This window comes from Channa argus, chromosome 6 (genome assembly GCF_033026475.1).
Source record: "Channa argus isolate prfri chromosome 6, Channa argus male v1.0, whole genome shotgun sequence".
In the NCBI taxonomy this organism is placed as follows: domain Eukaryota; kingdom Metazoa; phylum Chordata; class Actinopteri; order Anabantiformes; family Channidae; genus Channa; species Channa argus.
The window spans coordinates 10,874,647-10,887,608 of NC_090202.1; the positions used below are offsets into that span (position 1 = coordinate 10,874,647).

Consider the following 12,962-nt stretch of genomic DNA (forward strand, 5'->3'; position numbering starts at 1 on the left):
ACTTATTTTCTTTCATCACCACCACAGTAAAAGATAATAAGGAGAACAAAAGACAGAGGCTGCTGAGAGTCAATACTACATTTACCTCTCAAGGCCTTCTAAAAAGTTGACAAATTTCATTTTGCAATTTTAGTTAGCATTAGCATTTAACACTGAGGCTAAGATGTTTTTTACTGAAACAAATAACAATAACACAAGCAGCAGAATGTATTGTATTTAATAGTTCAGAAGCAGTTCACTCACACAGGAGATATATGTGTAGTGGACAAAGAATGGCGTGTTATGGTTGGATCACAAAATATATACATGTCTACAGTGTTGTAGAAGTAGGCACACATTTAGTCTCAATAGCAACGCTACTGTAGAACATCAGCGACAGTCAACGCTTAATACATTTTAAAGTAAGACTAGTAATTTTATTTTGATGTCAGTGTTGAAAATGGCTTCAAGATTTACACAGAGAAGAGTACAGAAAAACCTCTAGATTAATTTTGAGCAACTGAAATAGTGTCACTTGAGTGGAATCTGTCCGTTTTATACGTTTAAATGACACTGATACTATGAGCAAAACAGGGATAAATGCACATCCATACAGTATAAAAGCTTTGCAATCCATCTCCTGAAAAAAAGATACTGGCCCATAGAAATAAAAATGTGACTGAAAAGTTCAAAGTGGTCTATAAAATTGTAATTCAACAAAAAGAACTATACAAGTACTATGTAGTCAGTATACCAACCTTGACAGCAGTAGGTCAGTTTCTCTTATCTGAAATCATATACTGTTTATATTTGCTAAAAAATCACAGAGGCATCACTAACTACTAGGAAAAGTAAGTAGACACACTGACAGGTCCAAGTGAAGCATGGCTTGTACTTATATGATAAGAAGTGCAGCACACTGACATTTTTGTTCTCTAACCTGCTGTATTTGTCAAAGCACTTGATTTCTGATGCCTGGCACGAAGGAAAAAAAATAAAAACGAGAGGAACAGGAGCAGTAAAGTTGAGAAGTTGGACATTTTTGACTGGTTCTTCACAAGATGCAGTCGGTACATGGGGGAGCAGGTCAGTTGGCAGGATTATCATGGCTTTTCTGGGAGTAATGATACCTTCATAGTGACATAGATGGGATTGTGAGATCTTTGCCAGTTTCAGTCACATGACACTGAAAGTCTCATCCTGATTGGTCAATACCTAAAAAGAGCAGGAAACACATTGGCACTTGTTTATCATGGAATGGTTTATATGTTTAACCACCTGTGTTTTATCTGCAGTATTAAACAATAACTAGATTCCACATCATCTGATTCGTTTAACCAAACTGTCCTTATCATTATTGAAAATTATTATCCTTATTTCATATACATGCAAATACCATGCACTGTGATAACTGACTATTGGAAGAGAGTTTGAGGGGCATATATGTATCTGAACTTCATGCTAATGCTAATATGCAGAATTAATTATTCATTCATTATTTCAGTTTCCACGATTTTTGTGCCTATAGAGTATTCGGCCCCTTAGAGGATTTTACCTTTTTCTTTTTTTACATCATTGAATCATGGTTGATTTCATTTGGCCTTTTCCACATTGAAACTAAGTGAAAACAAATCTCTATAAATCAGTTTATTGCATATAATTATAAATGTAAAATTAAAAAAAGTAATAATAAAGTAAAAAAAGTAAAAAAAAAAGTAAAGTAATAGTAAAGTATTTCCCCACTTTAAAGCAAATAAATCATCACTGTTAAAGAAAGCAGGTCTCAGTGGATGGGTACAAAAGAATTTCCTGAACATCCCTTAGAGTACATGTTACATATAAATTCATCATTAAGAAATAGAAAGAATATGCCATGTTTCTTTAATCTACAGCAAAATGTCCTCAAATACTGAGTGACTGCAAAAGGGGATTAGTGAGAGAGGCCACCAAGGCAAGATTCCTCTATCATAGTTACAGCCTCAGCAGCTGAGATGGGAGTTTTGACTTGTGGAAGTTGGAAAAAAAAAGCTCATGGAGTTTGTCAGAAGGTATGTAGAAGGCTCTGTCTTCCAATGTCTGGAGAATCGGGTTTTGGACATGGCCCAGAGTTGGACACAGTGGGAGATTTTCTAAGTCAAAAGTGTTCTCACGTGGGAGGAAACTCTTTTAATTTTACTGAGGGTTGGTACCTGGTGAGAACATGCAGTAGGCAAAACAAGCAGTGTACTGTAGGACACACACAGTGTTTTCTTTACAGTGCAACAAAGCTTTGTCAGTCAAAAAACAAAGATTTTGTATCTAGGGGGTAGGATAAGTCTAGGTAATGACCAGGCCACCTGACTCGGACATTCGCATAGTCACATGCACCCCTGGCTTATGTCTAAAGAAGTTTATGTGTGAAAGTAGCTCACTGGCTTCCTTCACTACTCTGCTTCTTACACACTTTGTTTCTGAAGACACTTTAGATTTAACATGTGCCACATTTCCTCCATTTGATAATGATGAATTTAACTGTACTCCGGTGACTTGGATATTTTCTTGTATTAATCCCCTGACTTCTGTTTTGCTTGATTGTGTAACTTTTGGCAAGTATAGTAAATAACCAGTAACTGGACCTTCGAGATAGAGGTGTATTTATGCTAGTACCCCTGAAAACACTCTCTCTGCATACAGGTGGTCTACAAAAACCAAATTGCTGCAACAGTGATAATTTAGTTGTTCTAAAATCAAATCATTTTCGGTTTTATATATTTTAAATTAATTTCAATCACTTTGTACTGATATTTTGACTTGAACGCGTCTTTTTGTTTTTGTTAATGAAGCCATAATAAATCAACCACAATTTTTTTTTTTTTAGTGAAAACTTCTACAGGTACTGTAAAATCTAAACTTTTTTTACACACATGTTTAACAAACCTGGATGCAATACCTTCTAACATTTCTTGATAGAAGGATAATAACGCTGAATGGAAAGCGAGTGCGAACGGAGGACTTGTGATTTGACAACAATTTCAAAAATGGCAGGCATGAACACCCTTGTTAAGGGAACTAGAAAGAGGAGACACAGAGGGGGCTGATGGAACAGGACTTCACTACAGAGAAGCACAGTAATGACTAATAAAGAAACAAACAATGATTAGACAGAGTGGAGATGATTTCAATCGAGAGTCACATGTAAAATACCGTTTCACTGACAATCACTTTTATTCGGGAACAGGAGCGGCTGGACTGTCTTTCTGCTCAGAAGGAATGGCTAAGTAGTTTGTCCTGCAGGCAGTAGAAAAACAGAGGAATGTCTAAGACCCTGAATGTCTATTTCCCCCTGATTAATGAATTGACACCTCAGAGGGAACACGTTTTAAAATATAAAACCTCAGACCACAATGCCTTCTATATGCACAAAGTCCAGTAGATCTGCACAGATACTAGCAGAGAAAGATTTATAACTTTTGATTGAAAACATAATCTCGGTTCATATTACTTTATCACATTATGATATTTGCTGCTGCATTCATCTATCCCCTCAGTAAAATGACTAACATGATTGGAGGCACTAATGCATCACAATATCTAACCTCAAATTGTTGAAGCTCTGGTACATATCCATTAAGCCTGAGTAGCTAAGAGACCAACCACGAAACAGCCTCTTTGAGTGGGTGTAGCTCTTCACTGATGTGTTGTCACACAGGTCAATAATGGCTGTGAGGTGGCCACAACCCATTAACTCTTTCAGGTGCGGGAGCTGATTCGGAAGTTTACAGAATTATGCACATTCAATCACTTGATGCTTAACTTAATGTGTCCTCCTGATCTTTGTGTGGATCGATACATTTTACCTGAATGCTGAAAGCAAAGTGGGGTTTAATTCCTGCTTGAAAAACTAATTAATTAACAGTCCACTGCTGTCTCAAATGTTTTGGTGCATCAAAAGTTACTACTTTGATTATATGAGCAGAAACCAAACCTGTTTATATAATGTGTTCCCTGCTGAGTTCTAAAACTGCAGTTATTTAACATATTATCAGGAATGTATGTACTGCAAAACATTTGTTAAAATGCCATCTACACGAATATCTCTACTTTGAATTTTAAGTTGTTTTGTTTTAATAGATTCAATGTTAATTACAAAAAAGAAATGCTGATCACAACTTTGCAGAGCTGACGGTCGCATCTTCAAATTGACATTTGCATCAGCTCCCACCAGCAAATATTTAGAATTTTCTGTTACTGAGTATAATAAACGATTATTCAAAACACTGGTAGAATAATTTTACTTTAATTATTCATTTCAGCTCTAGCACTAACTAAATGGGAAGTCATAGGTTGTGCTTTGGTTATAGAACTGTTTTATATATATACTGTACAATTTATTTATTTTAATATTTTGTTCAGTTAGCTTTTATTTGCAACATTCAAATAATTCCATATCTTTTCCAAGGAGTTTGCTGAAACAAACTTAAAAAATAGAGGTTTATTTGGTGCTAATTCAAATTATTAAAACAAAATAGTTCTTAGTCAAGAGTACAATCAAGCATAGTGTGTGCATAGTGACAAAAAAGTTTAAAGTAATCAAGACTCCCTGGTAAATAACTTACTGCAGCAAATACAGTAGAAACTACTATTGCACTGCAATATATGTAAAAGGTATCTGAATATGTTGTATTGTATCCACTCCCTCTTTTGAACACATAACTTGCATTAGCTTTATGCACTACGTTGTGTGTTTCTGTTTAATTCAGATTTGGAATAAGGAATAAATGTCTGCAAAGCCAAACTAACTGGATCAGCACATGTGCTGTGTGTTATCTGTGATCGTTCTGTACTTGACATAAATTGCCTATTCAAAATTTGTCAACCTGGACGGACAGGCCCAGTCAACAACATGACAATCCAGTGAGAGCTGACTATATAAGTGCATTTGGCTTTTTGTCAGTGCTGACAAAGTGACGCAAAAAGCTAGTTTCTGATGAAGTTGCAAATCCACCATAGACATGAAAAGGTTGTTTAAAAAAAGGAGCAGTCAGCAGTGCTTAGAATCATTCAGTCCTGTCAGGCAGCCTAAGTGAAAAGACAGATTAGTGTTGCAGGAGGGTTCCAAAACTAATGCAGTGTAGACTCAATTACCTCTCTGTCAGTTTGTCTGTTTGCCTTCCTGATTCTCTAACTTTCTCTCTATCCCGCCTTCTTCTTCTTGCCTCTCCATATTTTAATTTATTGTGTTTAATGGCTTGCTGTGTTGAATCATTAAAATGTCGAAGTCATTAGAGATTTGTACCTGCATATACAGTTGTATGCAAAACTTTAGGAACCCCCGACAATGTACACGATTTTCATTTATAAATATTTGGGTGTTTGGATCAGCAATTTCACTTTGCACATATAGCGCATTTTCTGTTAATCCAATAACCCTCATTTCACGACTGAAATATTACTGTGTCATTCAGTTATTTGATAGATCAAAAGGAAATTGCTGATCCAAACACCTAAACTTTTGCATACAACTGTAGCATGTTAGTTTTCACAGTTTTTCAAAAAGCAATATTCAGCTGTACCTCGACTCACACGTGTCTGCGATGGTGTCTGTGTGTGCATCTGTACATATATCTCTGTGTGAGACTCACGCTGTATCCTGAGCCTGTTCCTCAGATTTGGAGATCTTCCTGTAGCAGTAGACCATTTCTACCAGAAGCCAGAGGGTCAAGAACACCAGCAGCATATACATCGTGATCTCAGAGTAGACCGCTGTGGTGTCTTCACTGGCTGTGGAGCAAAAACAACCGCACAGGACATGTATTATTCAGTATGCAGCTTTTCTCTGAATGCTTTTGTGGTTAACAGAGCATGGGAGGCTTATTTATGATGGGTTTAAAAAAGTATACTAAGTTGTTCGTGTATCTACAACCATTTTAGAACATAATCAACAGTGAGACAAAAGGAAGGGTCATATTCTACCGCATACTGTAGCAGTTCACTTTTATCTCCCTGCACTTCCAACTCAGTATATACAATTCTGATGTGCATAAAGAAAAAGTGTTGATGCATTTTAAAAATGGCGCAGAAACTATGTTGCATACAAAGTTTTATGGCCATACCTGGGGATCAATAAAGCCTGGGGAGTTAAAAGTAACCTGTGGAGTTTTCTTGCTTAAAAAAAGGTTTTGTTAACATTCAGTTGTTCTCTCCAGAATACATTGCACCATTGTTTGGTGAATACAGTTGCTCATAAAACATTTATTGTTTTGAGTTGTTATGTTGGACATGCTTACTTGCATATAAGCTGTTTTCTTGATGGATCTATTTGCTGGTGTTCCCCCATCCATACAGTAAATCAGTAGAACTGTGGGTATTTAAGTGCATGGATAGCCTTGTGGTTGTGAACAAAGAACACTGGGTCCCACTCATAAAAATATTGCTCCTCTGCACAGCTAGTGATGAAAAACTCCACAGTGCACCTTTAAATATGAAATAAAATGGATATGGAAAGTCACAGTGTTTCTCAGGGAATGACACCAATATATCTTCTGGATATTTTAAGTCATGTTAGATGAGTCACTGCGTTACTGTAAATCATTGCATGTTTCTCTCAAGTATTTATTAAATCAATATTCATATGCCCGTATAAACAATAAGACAGCTTTATCTGTAACTATTCTTCTTGTTCATACTGATCATTAAAGATCCTCCCGTGTTTACAGTGGTGGACAAAAATCCAGCAAAGATTTGGCTTCATTTTAGGCTTCAGCAGCCTGAGCTTATTAGATATAATTGGTACCTATTACAGCATTTTTAGTAGAGAATACCTTCTTTGTGTTTCCATGGACACCATACGTTACACTGGAAATGCATTAGGAGGTGATCTTTTAATGGCCAGCATGACAAAGTGAAATTACTTTGGCTTGAAAGAACTGTTTGTACAAACCAGCACACAACAATTGTTTAAAGACGATTTGAAAAAATGTGACCCTATTGTTCAATCAATCAATATTGTTGTGAGCAACTGGGAACCACTGTGCTTTTGAATGTGTACCCAATCCCAGAAAGCCCGTTGACCAGAGTGTTGACAGCTTTTACTGACAGGATTCTGCAATCCCTGCAAATAGAGGCTATTAGTGTAATATAATCTCCTACATGGTAAAGCATAGAGACATTTGCCGCGAGCAAATCCATTCTACTACTCTGGACATTATTACTGTAACATGATGCCAATACTATAATGTGCAGTACACTGGCGGAAGGCTTTGTGAAATTTGATACCACTGCTGTATGAAACACGAATAAGAGTCTTTTAAGTATGTGTAAAATGATATATTGTAGAATACTGTCTATATTGTAGAAAGTTGTACTTCAAAAAACAAGCTCATCTGATTGGCACTTCTCTTTTTCTAGGTATAAACCAAACACTGAAGTAACCTCTTTATTTGCTGCTGATTGTGAACTATAATTGCAAGAAAAAGTAATGGCACTGGTTTTTTGCATAAATTGATTAAGAAATGTGATGTGATCTTCACCAAAGCCACAAACATCAACAAAGACAAGATTTCTTAGGTGATAAAGGACAAAACGTCATGTCTTCCATGAACACACCCATTAAAATGTACAAAATGATAGTGAAAAAAGTAATGGCAACACTAGGCTTATGATGTCACTAAACGTCAACTGAACTCAGGTGTTAGCAAAGCTCAATGAAAAGAGAATGGAGGTTAGGTTTAGGACTGACTGAAAAACATTCAAATACTCTTAGTGGGCTATTGACAAGCAACATTAGCTGATGTGAGCCATGCATCGCAAAAAAAGAGATCTCAGAAGACCTATGATTAGGAGTTGTTGATTTGCATGTAGCTTCAAAGGGGTGTTAACTCAATAAAGATGATGTTCAATGACCTCAAGAGAGCCGTTCATGCGAGGCTCCTAAGAATGTGGCTGATCTGAAGACGTTCTGTAAAGAAGAATGGTTGCCATTACTTTTTCCACCTTCACTTTGTATGTTTTAAGGGTGTGTTTGTGGATATTAGTGACTTTGGTGAAGATCAGATTACATTTCATGACCAATTTATGCAGAAAACAAGAAAATTGCAAACAGGGCCATTACTCTTTTATGTGACCGTATATACAATGAGCAAGCAGATATAGAAAATGTAAGTTATACAAATGAAGAGAACTAAGTTATGGCAAACATACATGTTGTATATTCGATCAAGGTGAAAAATGACACATTCAGCAAGCCAAGCATTCGAGAAGCAGAATACATTACCCCTTATAACAGAAAGTAGCAAAGAAGTTGGTTTGAATTAACCCCTTCACTGACAACAGAAGTAAGCTTCGATGGCAGACAAAACAAAACACACAAAAATTATTTTTCATCATACGGATACAACAAAGGGGAGAGAAGGAAAGTGGCGTTGTTAGTGACAGGCTGCCTTCACGGTGATGCATCACTTAGTGAAAACAACCCACTGAAAATCTACCCTCACTGGCCACCTTCTTTGGTACACCTGTTTAACTGCTTATTAGCACAAACAACCAGCCCATTACATGGCAGCAACTCAGTGCATTTAAGCATATAGACACGTTAAAACCAATCTGCTGTAGCTTCAACTGAGCATCAGAATGGAAGATAAAGGTGATTTAAGTGACTTTGACCGTGGTCACCAAATTTAAGAACTGAGGAGTAAAAAACGTGTTGCCTGATGAGTCTCGATTTCTGCTGCAAAATTTGGACAACAGGGTCAGAATTTTGTGTAAACAACATAACAACATGGATCCATCCTGCCTTGTATTAATGGTTTAGGCTGCTGGTGGTGTAACGGTGTGGGGGATATTCTCTTGGCACACTTGGGCCCTTAGAACCAACTGAGCATTGTTGAAATGCCACAGCCTAGATGGTCAGTGTTTTCTACTGACCATGTCCATCTCTTTATGACCAGAGGATAACACACCATGCGACAAAGCTAAAATCATCTAGAGTGGTTGAACATAACAGTTCACTGTACACTAATGACCTTCCTGGTCACCAGATCCCTAGCCAATGGAGCACCTCTGGAACGTGGTGAAACGGGAGACTCACATCATGGATGTGGAGCTGACAAATGGGCAGCAACCACGTGATGCTATCATATAAATATAGACTAAAATCTCTAAAGAATTTTTTTAGCACATTATTGAATCTATGCCATGAAGTTCTTAAGGCAAAATGGGTTCCAACCCATGACTAGCGAGGTGTACCTCTTAAATTGGTCGGTGAGAGCACAATAAAATACAAAACTCACTTAAAGCACTATGCAACACTAAAAGAAGGGGAATGTTCAGCACAAAGAGCACTCTGAGGACACAGAAGTCAACCCGGCACACAGCAGGAATTGTAAATTAATAATTAATACTGTGTGTAGCTGTATCATTAATGTCATATTTAAAATAACACAATAGCTTGTACCATACTGCAGTGAAATGATCAGTTGTACTGACCCTAAATTTTCGTTTGAATAAATGTATATCAGGTCTGAGAGCTTTGGTTAACATCAGGTTTGCTGATATGGCCTAGCATGTAAGGAAAGTTGCGTATCATATATAGTTTAATGCTCAGTAGATTTCTTGGCAGTAAACCAAACCCTTTTATGATACTTCTGGACCATTGCTGGCACTGACTTATATTAAGGACAAATTTGAATTATGTATTTGCTTTGAGATTTTGAACATATTTCCTGTTGTGTTCATTTTTAACACGTCAAATGAAATTTATATCTGATACCAATAGCAATAACAGCCTCTAAAAGACAGCTTGACGCAGATTTGAGTTGTTGATCTCATGGGACTGCAGTCTATTTTTGGTAACCTTACAGAGGCATGCCACTGCCTGAGAAGCACTTAACAGCAAACACAGGTCTGAGATTTGAAAAATCTTATGTACAGCTGTGAAATCGCCCTGGTAAACTGATTTATATCATCACAGAAACCACGCATCTGTCCAAACATTAGCACTGAACAGGACATAATAACATAGAAGGAATTGGAAAACAAAATAGCCACACCTTTCTCTTTCACGCTCAATGTGAAGTTCTTGGATATGGAGACTGAGGGAGTGAAGACATCAAACTCAAACTTGCGAATCACACGGCACTCATAGATACCACTGTCATTAAAGGTGACGTTAGTGATTTGAATGGAGACATCTTGCAAGTCCTGGCTGCCATTCCATGTCAGGCGGCCCTTAAACGGTCCTTCTGATTCTTTAGGAGTATCTTCTTCATACTTGTATATCTAGGAGAGAGGGACAGCAAAATATCATTGATGTATCTATGGACAGGCTACACTAGTATGAATAAACACAAAATCAATAATGTAGCAGCAACTTACGCTAATTCGTGGGGTATCTTCATTTGGTAGGAAGTACCAGTCCACACGTGTCTTTGCTCGGACTTCCTCCCGCCTCATACAGGAGATGCAGGTCAACATCATTGGTTTCCCCAGGACTGCTTCCGTGTCTGACGGGACATCGACACATACTGGCAGGCTCGGGTGAACTGGAGGAGGAATATTGCACTTTTAGTTCAGCAGCTAATCTGATAGGCTTGAGTCAAAATGTTGATGTTCAAAGCTCCTCTCCACTTAAAATTTCACCTCAGGTGGATGTTTGACCTTCATAGACTAGACTATAGCAGAACTTTGCACTGGTTTTATGTGAAAACTTGAATTCACTCATGAACAAACAGACTTTTTAGTTTAGTAGAAGGTGCAACCAAAAGCTTTTGAATACAAACATTATTTGCATAATAATTAATTTCTTTGAATTTTTATATAAATATAAATTTATATTTTATAAATTTTATAAATTTTATATAAATCATTATAAGAAAAATATTTTACAGCATATGAATTTTACAGCATACAGATGTTAAACCTTTTTATCATCCAACCAAAGACAAAATGCGGGAGCATTTGAAAGTAAAATGTTATAACATATAACATACAGTTATAATTCATCATATACAAACATGAGGAATACATATTTTGTGTGTGTATAGCAGGCAATGATGTCAGTTTCAGTTTGTGTTCAGTGACTGTGAAAATACAACTATGCACACTATACTGCACAGACGGTTTTTATCTGTAGTAATAAACTCAAGGCTCAGCCTTTCTTATTGAGGTCATCGGCTTTTGCTCTCTGCACATTGAATCCAATGCTGAGCCAGACACAAAACTCGGTAAGCGTTAAAAAGACATACATTCAATTATACAGCTCTGTGAGCACAGGAGAGACTTGAGTCACAATACTGAAAGCAAATCCAAGTTCATCCAAGCCAGTAAGCACTAATGATGGCCTCTGCCCATTAGTAAAGGCTGGCAGATGGAGGAATAAATTGGGAGAGGAAGTGTTGAGTGCAGGTAGTGTAGGAGGAGGACAGTAAAGTATTGTTGGAGGTGGTGGTGGGGGGGCTGATTGTGGAGTAAATGCATTACAACAGACAGGATAATTAGAAGAAGGTGGGTAGTGGATGAGAACATGGAGGTGGCTGTAAACTAATAGATGCCTTTTTCCTGTAAAGTTAGGTAGGATAGTAATCTCAGTGAGCAGCACATGGATGTCTTTGTGTCAGTGTTGCAGTGTTGGGTCCAGTGCTCTTATATAACCAAAGGTCCCCCCTGGGCACACAGTGACAACATCGATTCCATCTCTCTCTCTCTCTTTTTCTCTCTTTTAGACCTTTCTCATGCAAACACACAAACATTGGACAGAGAAAAGGACGGATTAATAATAATTGTGGTGTCCTCTGTTCAATTAAAAGTGATTTTGGCTGAAAGGTTGACACAATTCAGCCATGTTGTGTCCAACACAGCCAACAAGTCTGCTTTTAAACTGGGTTTTAAATCACAAACAGCTGGAAATGTAACAACACACGAACAGGGCCTGTGACTGCCAATCTATGCACGAGACTAAGCCAAATCATATCTAGTGTCCTGTCATACTTACCAACAAAAATCAAAAGTACCAAAGCTTGCAGATGAACTCTGGTTCGAGTTAGCATATTAAACTTTTTTTTTCCCCGACAGTGTTTTTCATGGACAGTGTCCCCTTTAACTGTTGCTTTTTTGCAGAAACCCCGAGGAGGCCAGGAGTGAGACAAGAGGAGTTGCTGAAATGACTTCGAGACCACGGACAGCGCCTCTCCTGGGCTGATGCGTGCGCAGATAACTTCCCCCTTCACGGCTGAAAACTCAAACCCAACTGGCTGCTAAAATGTAAGATTTCAGACGGACGAAAACAGTTGCAAGACATGGGAAAATTATGTCAAATCCCTGTGATCTCAGCTAATAATTATTCCAACAACCTCTTTGCTCGCTGTTTATCCAGAATCTATCCAGAAAGAACTAACTTCATCATTGTCTCCTCTCGGTGACAAAGTAGCTGATGTGAGGAAGGTACTCGAGTGATGCAACAGTTCCTACGCCCACAACTGCTTCCAGTCCAGAACCATCCAGAAACCCAAGGAAAGAGGATTTAAAAAAAAAAAAGCCGAAGATGAGAAACCTGTAGAGTCACAAAAGGCGATTTATTCACTTACTGATACGGGATCTGGAGTCGTGTTCAAACACACAAACGCTTAAACAATGACAACAGTTCTCCTAGTTCATCCTTCAAAGAATAACGCTATTGATTGTTGAAGTCTATTTCCTCCATTAAGGATGAATGATGACATTTCCCAGCTGCGGCTCACTGCCTTTGTTTTTCAGCGCTGGCACAGGCAGAGGCTTTGATACGCATGCGTGAATCACTCCCTCCTACACTACAATGTGCATGAGCATATTACTGTCATTAGAGTAGGCCTAACCACCTCATCAGGCAAGCATGTTTGCTGTGGCTTCTCTTCTGATTCCAGGCTGATGCTGAAGCCTCCCCATGAAAAACATTAATGTGTCTCAGTGGAGTATATGCAGTTTGCAGGAACCCACTTTCGTGGGAAAGACAATGAGACAAAACTGTCTCAGTC

The 12,962-nt window shown here is 37.9% G+C and overlaps 1 protein-coding gene across 7 annotated transcripts; it reads right to left on the bottom strand.

The window, feature by feature from the left end:
- Window positions 1–201: 201 nt before the first annotated feature.
- On the bottom strand, window positions 202–12,756 carry scn3b (sodium channel, voltage-gated, type III, beta). 7 transcript variants are annotated; one of them, XM_067508436.1, is made up of 7 exons: window positions 12,348–12,737; window positions 11,945–12,206; window positions 10,330–10,496; window positions 10,005–10,233; window positions 5,601–5,739; window positions 3,163–3,246; window positions 202–1,194 (listed from the first exon to the last, which is right to left on the bottom strand). In XM_067508436.1, exons 2-6 carry the CDS (start codon window positions 11,997–11,999, stop codon window positions 3,183–3,185), a joined length of 654 nt encoding a protein of 217 aa, XP_067364537.1. In that variant the 5' UTR covers window positions 12,000–12,206; window positions 12,348–12,737; the 3' UTR covers window positions 202–1,194; window positions 3,163–3,182. The 7 variants fall into 7 exon arrangements, with proteins under 7 accessions (XP_067364537.1, XP_067364539.1, XP_067364538.1 ...); XM_067508438.1 differs by having other exon boundaries at window positions 3,181–3,246; window positions 11,945–12,739; XM_067508437.1 differs by having other exon boundaries at window positions 3,175–3,246; window positions 11,945–12,739.
- Between the last annotated feature and the right edge of the window lie 206 nt (window positions 12,757–12,962).